A 13160-nucleotide genomic window follows, 5' to 3' on the forward strand; every position below is an offset into this window, starting at 1 on the left:
GCTTTATTCTCTACAGATGTGTCTGTGTCTGTGTGTTTGTGCAAATCTTGCACAGATGTTCAGCTGACCTCAGCTTTGAGACCAGATAGCCAGCCTAGAAGATGGCCTGGTCCAAGACAGCCAGAGAGTAATGAGGACCTCTGAGGATTTCACCAATGGTGCTTTTCCATCTCCAAGAGGAAGCATCTTTAATCCCGTCAAATGTCTGTAGCAGAGGCGGTATTCTGCCAGTTCGCTTGAACTGTTAGTAGAAATTGCGGGTCGCCACGCCCAGCCTCCCCGGCTCTACGGCATCCCATTAAGGCCATTTTTGTGCCAAAAGCGCATGCATGGAGATTGCGCGTGCTAGCACTCACATTTGCGAACTGGTAGGGAAGGTAAGTGAATACCCAGCCTGGTCTGTAAACATTTCCCATCTGATGTTCTTGTTTCTCTTGACCAGGGTGTCAAACTCAATTTCATTGAGGACTGCATCTGTGCTGTGTTTGAACTTGGGGGTGGGGGGGAGACATGGCCGACTGCGTGGGCAGGCCAGCTTGACGCCACTCACTGGGTGTGGCCGACTCGGTGGGCATTGCCAGCTCGACACCATTCCCCAAACTGCTGGCATGTTTCCTCTTTGCATTGGGTATACTGGGCCGGAGCAACATGGGCCAGCCCTTTACATTTTCCAGGACGGCCCCGCAGGCCGGATCCGACCACATCGCGGGCTGGATCCAGCCTGCAGGTCTTGAATTTGAAATCCTTGCTCTACACCTTCTTGTCCAGCCCCACGGAAACTGTGAATGTTGTGTATTCTTTTAAAGTGTTGTCTTTGCCTTTCCCCTTCCCTTGTCTATTGTGAGCCGCCCGGAGTCCTTCTGGAGTGGGCGGCATACAAAGCAAATAAATACAATAATAAATACAAATAATAATTGTGAACGATCATATCCCTTCAAAACTAGTTTATTTTCATTCTATAGTTTCGGGGAATATAAGGGAATCAGTTGCTAAGACGCTGAGCTTGTTGATCAGAAAGATTGGCAGTTTGAATCCCTAGCGCCGCGTAACGGAGTGAGCTCCCGTGACTTGTCCCAGCTTCTACGAACCCCAGGAGTTCAAAAGCAGGTCAAAAATGCGAGTAGAAAAATAGGGACCACCTTTGGTGGGAAGGGAACAGCGTTCTGTGCGCCTTCGGCATTTATTGACGCCGGCCACATGACCACGGAGATGTCTTCGGACAGCGCTGGCTCTTCGGCTTTGAAACGGAGATGAGCACCGCCCCCTAGAGTTGGGAATTACTAGCACATAAGTGCAAGGGGAACCTTTACCTTTTCGTTTGGGGGGGGGGGTTGAAAGAAAAGCTGGCCCTTTTTCTAAGGATGGGGCCTCTATCTTGACCGCCTTTAGCGTCCTTCTAAAGAAGATGAAAGGATAAGGGACATTCTATTCTTCAGGCTAGGAAATTTCCAAGCTGGGTCGAATGGTAAGGCACCGTGAAAGGGTTACAAGATTTGGGTAACAGATGAGATTCTCACATTTCAATTGAGAGAAGACCTCACAGTGGAAAGCAAAGCAGAGGTTGTACAGCCTCCGTGTTCAAGGAACACAGAGAGTCCTCGGCTTTCAACCAAAATTGAGACCAGAGTTTTTGTTGCTAAGCCAGCTGCTTGTTAAGTGAGTCACGGCCAATTTTATAACCTAGCTTGCCGCAGTTGTTAAGCGAATCACTGTACTTCTGCAATGCATCGGGAGGGTTGGTAATCAAATCTGGTTCCTCCTATTAACTTTGTTTGGCGAAGCGATGGTATTCATATATTAAAAATATTCTTTTCTCACCCCTTGGGCTGGTCCGTGTCTTTCTCATTCTTGAGCCCTCTACCTGGGAAATTGGGGGTTCTTCAAAGTATCTCAACTGTTTGTAGCACTGCTCTCTTCTGGACAACAGACATATATATGGATGATATCTACATATGAAGTGTGTGTGTGTGTGTGTGTGCATTAGATAGACAAATAGAGTAGAGATAGAGATAGAAAGATAAATAGATAGATAGACAGAGACAGAAAGATAGATAGAGGGTAGAGATAGAGATAGAGAGAGAAATGGCTAGCTAGCTAGCTAGACAGACAGGCAGACAGACAGACAGATAGATAGGAGAGAGAGAGAGAAATAAGTAGGTAGGTAGATAGATAGATACAGGAAAGATAGAGAGATAGAGAGATAGAGAGATAGAGATACATAGAGATGGATAGATCAATAGATAGATAGATAGATACATAGATAGGGTACAGATAGATAAATAGATAGATAGATAGAAAGAAAGAAAGAAAGAAAGAAAGAAAAGGAGAGGTAGATAAATAGATGATGGAGAGTGAGACAAAGAGAGATTATTATTATTTATTTTATTGTGCTTATTTTTATTTATTTTACTTCTTTTATTGTATTATAGGTATTGTATTTTTATTTTATTTTATTCATTCATTCATTTATTATTTTATGTTAGGGTATGTCTAGTTTAATGAAAAGAAGGACTAGGAGAGATAGGATAGCAGTCTTCCAATATCTCAGGGGTTGCCGAAAAGAAGAGGGAGTCAAGCTATTCTCCAAGGCACCTGAGGGCAGAACAAGAAGCAATGGGTGGAAACTAATCCAGGAGAGAAGCAACCTGGAATTAAGGATAAACTTCCTAACAGTGAGGACAATTAACCAGTGGAACAGCTTGCCACCAGAGGTTGTGGATGCTTCATCCCTGGGGGTTATTAAGAAGAGACTGGACAGTCACTGGTCTGAAATGGGATAGGGTTCCTCTATATATCCCCTTTATTCCCCTGACCCCCTGAGCAGGGGGTTGGACTAGAAGACCTCCAAGCTCCCTCCCAACTCTGTTAAACATTGATTTGCAAAAGCTGGATGGGGCTACGCTTGGCAGGTTAGCTTTTTTTCCCCCTGAGGCTCTGCGTGTTTCTGCGGCATAAGCCCAGCCTCCTTAGCTGGTTTCTGATCCAAAGTCTTGGGGAAGTTCACTCAGCCAAGCATGTTGTGCAAGGACAGGCAAATATTTGGAGCGGTAGACTCCTTCCTACACCCGAGTGAACGCAGCCGCCCCGCCTGTTGCTGTCATCCTGCAATCCAGCTGGGTCGGTTGGCGAAACTCAGGAATTTGTAGGTGTAACACAGGGAGGAAGGGAAGGAGGACGGAGAACGATGAAGTTGGACAACAAGCCATGAAGGTCCGCAGATGGGGAACTCCTGGGAGACTCTGTTCCTTCGCTGAAGGTGAGGAAATGGAGCTGTGTTCCATAGCAGGAGGGGAGTAGAGTTGAGTGGGTAGGGCTGGAAGGGAACGGGAGGTTCCTATGGGATCCTGAAAGGCTGTTTGTGAGCATTAGGTCATTCAGACGGAAGCTCCAGTTAATCTTGAATTCTATTCTGGGTCAAAGAGACTGGTTGTATGTTTAGAACAGGGGTCTTCAAACTTGGAAACTTTGAGACTGGTGGAAATTGCCAGAACTCCCAGAATTTGCCAGCCGTGGGAATTCTGGGAGTTGAAGTCCATAAGTCTTAAGGTTGCTATGTTTGGGGAACGAAGGAGGACAGTCCTCCCTAGACATCAGCTGTTGAGAGTCACCTTCTCCCCTTCTCCTCTCAAATTATTTTTCCTTGTTCCTTTGGGAATATTCCTGCCCAAATTATCCATCCTGAGAGAAAGTAGGATGTTGTCTATTCTAACCGTTGGAAAGTAGAGAGGATAGATGAAGCTATTCGTAACTCAGGGTTGGATTTTGTGGTCTTTGGTGTTCTCCGAGCTTGGTGGTTTTCTTCCAGACGTTTCGTTACCCAACCAGGTGATGTCTTCAGGTTTTCTGCAACTTTCCCTCGCGTTGGTGATGTTACCTCACTGGATAATGAAACATCTGCAAGAAAACCACCAGGCTCAGAGAACACCAAGGGCCTCACAGTAAAGAGGAACTTGGGAGCTGAGTGACTGATGTCTTAAACGTTTAGATGAATTTCCTCCAGGATGATCTGATGGTCTTCAGGTCTTCCAGTAGCGTATCCATAGCTGAGGTCATTGAATCCATCCATTTGTCGCTGCTCATCCTCTTCTTCTCTTTCTTTTCCCCCTTTCCCAGCATCGGCGACTTCTCAAGAGAGCCAGGAGGGAGCTAGGAGGTTGGGGAAGGTGGATAGATAGATGATAGATAGGTAGAGATAGATAATAGATAATGAAACAGACAGGCAGACAGAGAGACAGAGAGACAGGCAGACAGAGAGACAAGCAGACAAACAGGCAGAAATGCAGACAGGCAGACAGACAGAATTCACAGTCCATTAATAAAAGGGGTTTTTGTTGGCACAAGGAGTTGGCTTCATGCTCTCGAGAAGCCTCGGTCAGAACAGGATCAGCAATCTGAGCTTTCTGAGGTTGGGAAAGATCTTGGAATCCATGCCTAAGCTTGGAGATCTCTCACCACCCTGGACTTTGGCTCCTGTTAGGGAGGGGATCTTCGGTCACCAGGCTTCTTCATGGGGGTAATTGGGCTCTTAATACTCCAGAACATTCCTTGGCAGCCAAGGAGTCAAGATTGGGTGGGTTTGACGCCAGTTTTCGCATTCCTTCCTTGAAGGCCGGTTAGGACTTGGAAGAAACTTCAGCCTGGATTGTGTCAGCCCTGAAAGAGCAGATGTAGTCTTGGGAACCCCTGAGAATTCTCCCCCGTAGAAGGGAACGAAGCTGGGATTCCAAGGCTTGACTGGCCAGGCCACCATCCGCCTTTCAAGCTTCAATTAGTCCGCTGCATTTTGGGAGATTTGCGTTGCAGGAAACAGCAGGACGGCGGAGAAAATGGAGGTTTTTTATAAACACTTTTCCTTGAGAGGTAAGTGATAGAGCTGGGAAGAATAGAATTGGAATTAGAATAGGATAGGATAGGATAGTATAGAATAACATAAAATAATACAGAAGAGAATAGAATAATACAGAGTAGATTAATACAGAATAGAATAATACAGAATAGAATAAAATAAAATGAAATAGAATAGAATAATACAGAACAGAATAGGATAGAATAATACAGAGTAGAATAATATAATACAGAATAGAATAGAAACAGAACAGAACAGAATAGAATAAACAGAGATGGAAGGGACCTCAGAGGTCTTCTAGTCCAACCCCCTGCCTAGGCAAGAAACCCCATACCATTTCATACAGATGGTTGTCTAATCTCGGGCCGGCCCTTTGCTGTTTCCAGGGCGGCCCGCGGGCCAGATCTAAGCACCCTGTGGGCCAGATCCGGCCCCTGGGCCTTGAGTTTGACACCCCTGCCTTATACAATTCTTTCTCTGTTCTCCCGACAGCCTTTTTCCTAGCCCTGTGGATTATTCTGGTCCAAGCAAGCAGGCTTCATATTGTGTCCATCCCGGAGACCCCCGCCGAAGGCCAGAATGTCACTTTCTCTGTGGAAAGAGTGCAGGGCAACATCCGTGAGGTCAACTGGTACCGAGGGATGGCCTCTCAGGGGTCTACAAGGATCTTCACCTTTTTCCCCAGAAACCCCCGTCCTCAGCGCAACGGGGTTCAATTTACCAACAGAGAATTTGGTTTCCACAACGGATCTATCCAGATCACTGGGCTGAAGCCCAGTGACGTCGGCCAGTACAACGTTGTGATTATACTGCGGCCCCAAGAAATTCTCAATGCCTCCGTTGAGCTCCGGTTGGGTAGTAAGTACGGGTCCTTGACTTATATAACACTTTGTTTAGTAGCCATTCGGAGTTACAACGCCCCCCCTAAAAAATGACTTATGACCATTTTCCATACTGATTATGACCATTGAATTCTGGGAGTTGAAGTCCAACCATCTTAAAGTATGCCGGCTGGGGAATTCTGGGAATTGAAGTCCAACTATCTCTCTGGAGAATTCTGAGAGCTGAAGTCTACTCGTCTCAAAATACTCTAGCTGGGGAAATCTGGGAGTTGAAGTCGATCTGTCTCGGGAATTCTGGGAGCTGAAGTCCTTCCATCACAAAATACCCTAGCTGGGGAATTCTGGGATTTGAAGTCCACCCATCTCAAAGTACCTTAGTTGGGGAATTCTGGGAGTTGAAGTCCACTCATCTTAAAGTACCCTAGTTGGGGAATTCTGGGATTTGAAGTCCACCCATCTCAAAGTACCCTAGTTGGGGAATTCTGGGAGTTGAAGTCCACCTATCTCAAAGTACCCTAGTTGGGGAATTCTGGGATTTGAAGTCCACCCATCTCAAAGTACCCTAGTTGGGGAATTCTGGGAGTTGAAGTCCACCTTTCTTAAAGCATACTGCCCAGGGAATTCTGGGAATCGAAGTCCACTGATCTTAAAATTGCTGAGGGTGAACAACACTCATCTCAGATGCAACCAAAATTCTCTCCCATCTAGGACAACTTCAAAGCCTCGATGGCTATTGTGGGGGTCAGGAATGGTTGACACTCACCCCTCTCTCCTTATTTCCATTCTAGCAACACCTGGGGCCACAGCGACCACGGCAACCACAGTGACCACAGCAACAACCACAGGGACCTCACCCCTTAAGGAAGTTCCCAAGGAGCCTTCGAAGTTGGGCTGGATCGTGGCCGGAGTGCTGGTCGGCGTTTTGCTATGCGGGGCACTGGTAGCCATTATGGTTTACCGGTTTGTTTTACAGAAATCTGAACACAGCACAGGGTAGGAGTTTCCCCACTCCCCCCTCTCTCTCCTCCTCCCGCCTACCCCACCCACTCAGTTCGGGCGTGATTCTAATCAGGTCTTTAAATGTTGAAATTCGAAATTACAGGGTAGTTGAGCAAGCGTTGCTGGGATTCAGGTCAGAGGGGGAATTATGCCTTTCAGGTTCGGTTCCAGGAAGGAGGAGTGCCCCCCTCAAACGATGTGTATCGGCACTTCCTTGCAAGTGTGCAGGAGGTTAGAAGTATTAACTGATCTTCATTCTCATCCAGCCCAATCTCTCTCTCTCTCTCTTTTTAGGGTAGTGGGAAAATTGGATCTAGGAGCAAGAATATCACCTCCATCTAATCATGGTAAGTGTGCTACTGGTAGTCCTTGACTTATGATTGATTACTTAGTGACCATTCAAAGTTATGATGGACGGCCCCTTCCCCTGAAAGGTACTTAGAACCCAGATTCAAAGTTCTGAAGGCTGCCCTGCCCCCCTCCAATCACGTGACTGTATTTGGGGCACCTGTCAATCCACCTGCATTCATTCATTCATTCATTCACTCACTCACTCAATTCAATTCATTCATTCATTCACTCAATTCATTCACTCACTCACTCATTCAATTCATTCATTCACTCATTCACTCAATTCAATTCATTCATTCATTCATTCACTCACTCACTCACTCACTCACTCAATTCATTCCTTCATTCAGAATCATTCATTCAATTCATTCACTAACTCACTCAATTCAATTCATTCATTCATTCATTCGCTCACTTACTCACTTCATTCATTCATTCATTCATTCATTCACTCAATTCAATTCAATTCAATTCATTCATTCACTCAATTCATTCATTCACTCAGTCATTCAATTCATTCCTTCATTCACACTCATTCATTCAATTCATTCATTCACTCACTCACTCAATTCAATTCATTCACTCTTTCATTCAATCATTCACTCACTCATTCAATTCATTCATTCATTTACTCACTCACTCACTCCATTCATTCATTCATTCATTCACTCAATTCGTTCACTCACTTACTCATTCAATTCATTCCTTCATTCGCACTCATTCATTCAATTCACTCACTCACTCACTCACTCACTCACTCACTCAATTCATTCATTCATTCAATCAATCATTCACTCACTCATTCACTCATTCAATTCATTCATTCACTCATTCACCCACCCACCCACTCATTCAATTCATTCCTTCATTCGCACTCATTCATTCAATTCATTCATTCACTCACTCACGCACTCACTCATTTAATTCATTCGTTCATTCTTTCTGTCATGCTGGGGCTCAGGACCCCGGACAGCACCCCGAGTTTCGGGGCAGTTGGTGAGTATTTTAAGGGAGATTCGGGTTAATGTCAGGGTTCCAAATAGCATCCAATATAAAATCAGAGTCTGAGGCAAGAGAGTCCTCAAAGTTCCCATTTATGAAGAGAGCCATGTTGGCACATTTGGGAATACCTGAGATCTGAAAGCTTCCCGGTTTTCCCCACTCAGTTGAAAGTTCAAGATCTTGCCCCCACGCCCACAAGCCCATCCTATGGTCCAATCTTCCTCGGGCACGAACACAGATTCCTCCCATCCAGTTCCGGCCAGGTGCAGAGACAAAATGACCTTGAGTTTCTAAGAAGAATGTTATTATGGCTACATATCATCCCACTCCATACAATCCCGCCTCTCATTTTCCTACAGTAGAAAGTGTGGCAGGCCTGAAGTCCCAAAAGAAAAGATGGCTTGCAGGCATGACACCTTCATTCTTTCATTCATCAATATTTGGGGGGGGGATTTGTACTGTAAAAATAATACAACGATAAATAATAATGGACTTTGTAGCACCCTGTGGTCTTCCTTTCTTAAGGCCATTCTCACATACCATTATGATTCTCCATGTGGGTTAGTGATCCCATGACACTCTTCCCTTCTGTTGTCCAGATGACAAGGAACCCATTTATGAAGTGGCGGATTCTCCAGTGGAAAATCCAAAGGATCTGCTCCCGACATCTCGCCCTCTTCCGGTGAGTGTCTTCTCCTTGGTTTCTTCTGAGGTTGAACAGTGAAGGAGGTTGAGGGCTCAGGCATTGGCCCAAAGCAAGATTCTTGAGTTGGTGACCTCATTGGAGTAGAAGGTGGATTTATGTTGAATAGAATAGAAGGTTCCACAGATGTCCCCTTTTCCCCCACTGGAAGAATAGATGACGCCAAAGAGCAACTTCTGGTTTTGAGTTTCACCTTCACTTTTCTAGAACAGAGGTCTCTGAACGGGACAACTTTAAGACTTGTGGACTTCAACTCCCAGAATTCCCCAGCCAGCATGAATTCTGGGAGTTGAAGTCTACAAGTTTTAAAGTTGCCAAGGTTGAGAAACTAGGCATGGATGGGTTTGGGATTTACTCCTGCTTTCCCACTCTTTCTTTGTGGGAGTAGGATTCCTTCCTTCCTTCCTTCCCTCCTTCCTTCCTTCCTTCCTTCCTTCCTCCCTCCCTCCCTCCGCTCCCTCCTTCCACTCTTCTCCTTCCTTCCTTTCCCTCTTTTCCTTCCTTCCTTCCTTCCTTCCTTCCTTCCTTCCTTCCTTCCTTCCTTCCTTCCTTCCTTCCTTCCTTCCTCGTTAACTGCCAAAAAAAGAGCCTTCACAACATGTCTCCATCTAAAGTCAAACAGGGACATCAAAGGTCCGCCCATTTTAAAATGTGCACAGGCAATTTACATAAAATGGGCGGAACTTCGATGGCGCCATGTAGCTGCCATCTTGTTTTTTGGTTTTTTTTGCTTGTCCTGCATGGTTTAATGGCCCTTTTAACATTTCTCTTAAAAATGCAAAGTCAAAAGGGAAGGGAAGAGTTTATTTGTTTTTTTTCTTAAAAAAGAATCTTGGTTTTCCAGCTTGAAGGGATTTTTCCCCTCCATGGTTATATATTTGCTTCTCTTTGCAGCCTCTTGCAGGAACTTGCCCCAAGCCGGACTCAAACTATATGGTACGTTCCAAGTCAGGGGATTAATTTATGCAGGTCTTCCATATAATAATCACAAAACTGGACCTGAATTAAAAGGGAGCCACAGACTGAGGTGCGGTAAGAAATCTTTCAACCCATTTTCCAACAGATCCCTACGAATTATTGATGGTTGCACAGTCAGCCAGATGTTTAGACTGGATTTGGCATTTTTATCCACCTATTGAGTCATTCCCAAAGATCTGGGAATAGAAGGCTGTTGTTTGATATTACAGAGGTGGGTTCGGACCGGTTCGGCTGAACCAGTAGTCACTTGACGGCCTGGCTCGCTGGAACCGTCAGTGACCCAGGCCTGCCACGCCACTGAACCGGTTCTCCCACAGGACTGCTATCTTGTTTTTCAGTTCTGCGCATGCACAGAAAAATTTTCAGTGCAACCCTCCCATTTTTAACGGTCATCCCAGGATGTTACCTGATCAAAATAAAGCTGCCTTTTGCAATTGACTGCTGGTGATTTTTGTCAATGCCAAAGGTGTGCAACTTTATTTATTGATGTATTTTTCTTTCCTTCTCTCTCCTTTTTTAAGGATTTACTCTATAGGTCTGACAACATTTACTCTGAAATCAAGAGATAATAATACTATTGCTGAGAGATTCCTGATTCTCGTGTCATCTCGGATAATGGCCCATCCAAAAATGTTGGGATAAAAACCATATACAGCCATCCAAATATTTCTATCTTTATGGGATCGAAGACTCTTTCTTTGGCAGACTGCGAATATAGAAAATGACATTAACCTAGTGTTAAATCCAGATTTTATTGAACCCAAGACTGTCCCTTGATGGAAGGGAGTCAAAACGAATTATCAGTTGGCCATCATCTTTCACGCAAAATGTGGGCTAGGATTTAGAAGATCTACAGGGATGGAAGAAGAAATGGACAGCTGAGGCTGTCACTCAATACAGACTTGATTGGGGGTTGGACTAGAAGACCTCCAAGGTCCCTTCCAGCTCTGTTATTCTGTGATCGTGCAATTCTTCTAAAAATTCTGAGGACCCCAAATAATTCACATACAGAGAAAAAGCTTTATTCTCTCCAGATGTGTCTGCGTATATGTGTTTGTGCAAATCTTGCATAGATGTTCAGCTGACCTCAGCTTTGAGACTAGATGGTCAGCCTAGAAGATGGGCTTCTTGGAGATAACCAGAGAGTGATGAGGACCTCTGAGGACCTTTGAGGTTTTCACCAATGGTGCTTTTCTATCTCCAAGAGGAAGCATCTTTAATTCCATCATATGTCTGCAGCAGAGATATCTTTATCTCCAAGAGGAAGCATCCTTAATCCCATCATATGTCTGTAGTAGTCTACCTGTTCAACAACTTTTAAAGCAGAGATTGGATGACCATTTGTCTGAAACGATATATGGTTTCCTGCCTGAGCAGGGGGTTGGACTAGAAGACCTCCAAGTTCCCTTCCGACTCTGTTATTCTGGTGACCGTTCCTTCCTTAAGATCAAACTGCCGTATTCTGACTTCTACATCTTGATCACGACTGAACCTTTCCCCACATTCAGTTTGCATGCTCCAGAGCGTTTACTTCTGAATTTTTTTTTTGTGGATTGGCTCATGATCAGTGCTCGCAATATGAAAACTTCCCCAAAACAACCCGTCCTCCTATCCCTGGGCTTGTTCCCAAAACTGGAACGCATCCAGCGTGGGGCGCATCATTAAAATGCAGGCTGCGCCTTGCCAGTTCTCAGGACTTTGGAATGCATGCCTGCCTTTAAGAACAGGTTGTCAACAGGCAGAAATTATGAAGGTGCAGCTGGGCTGTTCTTGTTTTTTTTTCTCAGCCTGGAAAGAGGGAGGGAACTGTTTTCTCTGCATCGGGAAATTAGGTCGTTTGTTCTTAAAGGCCCAGCTGAGCACCAGTACAAAAAGAGAAACCTTGGCAGTAGAATAACAGAATAACACAGTTGGAAGGGACCTCGGAGGTCTTCTAGTCCAACCTCTTCTTGGCAGCCAAGAAAATGAACTCGGAATTTTTGCAAGATCGGATCTGGTAGCCTGAATTTTCATGTATATAAAATATCAAAAGAAGCAACAGTGTTTGAATATTTCCCGTATATGTTTACAAGAAGCTTAAATAAAATACTGATGAAAGATTGTAGAGGCAGAATTGTGTAAGAGGAAAAGGCTGGGTCTTGTCATTATAAATAAATGAGCACATCTTGTAGCAAAAGAGCCCAGGTGGCGCAGTGGTTAAATGCAGCACTGCAGGCTACTTCAGCTGACTGCAGTTCTGCAGTTCAGCTGTTCAAATCTCACCGGCTCAGGGTTGACTCAGCCTTCCATCCTTCCGAGGTGGGTAAAATGAGGACCCGGATTGTTGTTGTGGGCAATATGCTGACTCTGTAAACTGCTTAGAGAGGGCTGAAAGCCCTATGAAGCGGTAGATAAGTGTAATTGCTATTATTAAAAAAAAACACCTGTGTGTAAATGTTATATAGAGTCAGTACGGTCCAGTGGTGAAGGCACCTGGCTAGAAACCAGGAGACTGTGAGTTCTAGTCCCACCTTAGGCATGAAAGCCGGCTGAGTGGCTTTGGGCCAATCACCAGGAGACTGTGATTTCTAGTCCAGGCCTTAGGCATGAAACCTTACAGGGTGGTTCTTATGGGGAAAATAGGAGGAAGAAGATTAGATATGTTCGTCACCTTGAGTTGTTTATAAGAAGAATAAAGTTGGGAAATAGATAAAACCCCTGGAAAGGAAGACATATGTGTAGAAAGAGTTGCCACACAGCGAGATGTGTGGCAAACAAATTTAACAAATAATAAAATAAATGTCCTAAAAATGTCCTAATTGATTCATGTCTCTATAGGATATTTCCCTATACTATGTATAGGAAAGATGAAATGCCCATTTATATATACATTGTGTTTACAGATAAGGAAAGCAGAGTTGACGTCAGAGTTGGTTGCATAAATTCAAATCCAGAAATGACACACAGATAACTGATGGAGCAGGATTCATTAACTTTTTTATATTCATAAGAATAGAGGAATAAATGAACAATACCAACAGGTGGTTCTTCCGAGTAAATGCAAGGCAGGAGAGTTACAGGCAAACACATGGAGTTAGTTTCATTTTAGCAGACAAGCCCAGGCAGACTGCTAAGTTTACTTCTCAGAGCAGCAGGCTGCTTTCTTCTTATGTTTCTGTTTCAGTTCTCTGCACAGACTCAGATCTGTTTAAGCTCCCATTGGCTGACTTAGTGGCTATGCCTATTCATTGGCTGACCTTGTTCCCACGTCTCTCCCATGTCATGAATATTTTAACAAAACGTGGATTGAATAAACATATTTTCTTTCCCCTCCACCGATCATCTGGAATGTTTTATTGGATTCTCTCTCAGCTTGGGCCCGCATCGCAGGAAAGGTTGGTCTTTGACCTTCTGAGAACAGCAAACATTTCACTCACAATTGAGTTTGCAAAGTCACAAA

General features: G+C 44.5%; 1 protein-coding gene across 1 annotated transcript; it reads left to right on the plus strand.

The window, feature by feature from the left end:
• The first annotated feature begins 3087 nt into the window (after positions 1-3087).
• On the plus strand, positions 3088-11891 carry CEACAM19 (CEA cell adhesion molecule 19). Its single transcript, XM_087727572.1, has 7 exons — positions 3088-3256; positions 5339-5704; positions 6477-6681; positions 6982-7034; positions 8640-8722; positions 9638-9679; positions 10243-11891. Exons 1-7 carry the CDS (start codon positions 3205-3207, stop codon positions 10288-10290), a joined length of 849 nt encoding a protein of 282 aa, XP_087583698.1. The 5' UTR covers positions 3088-3204; the 3' UTR covers positions 10291-11891.
• The last annotated feature ends 1269 nt before the right edge of the window (positions 11892-13160 follow it).

The sequence above is a fragment of the Thamnophis sirtalis genome, unplaced genomic scaffold (genome assembly GCF_051295495.1).
Source record: "Thamnophis sirtalis isolate CommonGarterSnake01/CBP01778 unplaced genomic scaffold, rThaSir2_p1.2 scaffold_13, whole genome shotgun sequence".
NCBI lineage: Eukaryota > Metazoa > Chordata > Lepidosauria > Squamata > Natricidae > Thamnophis > Thamnophis sirtalis.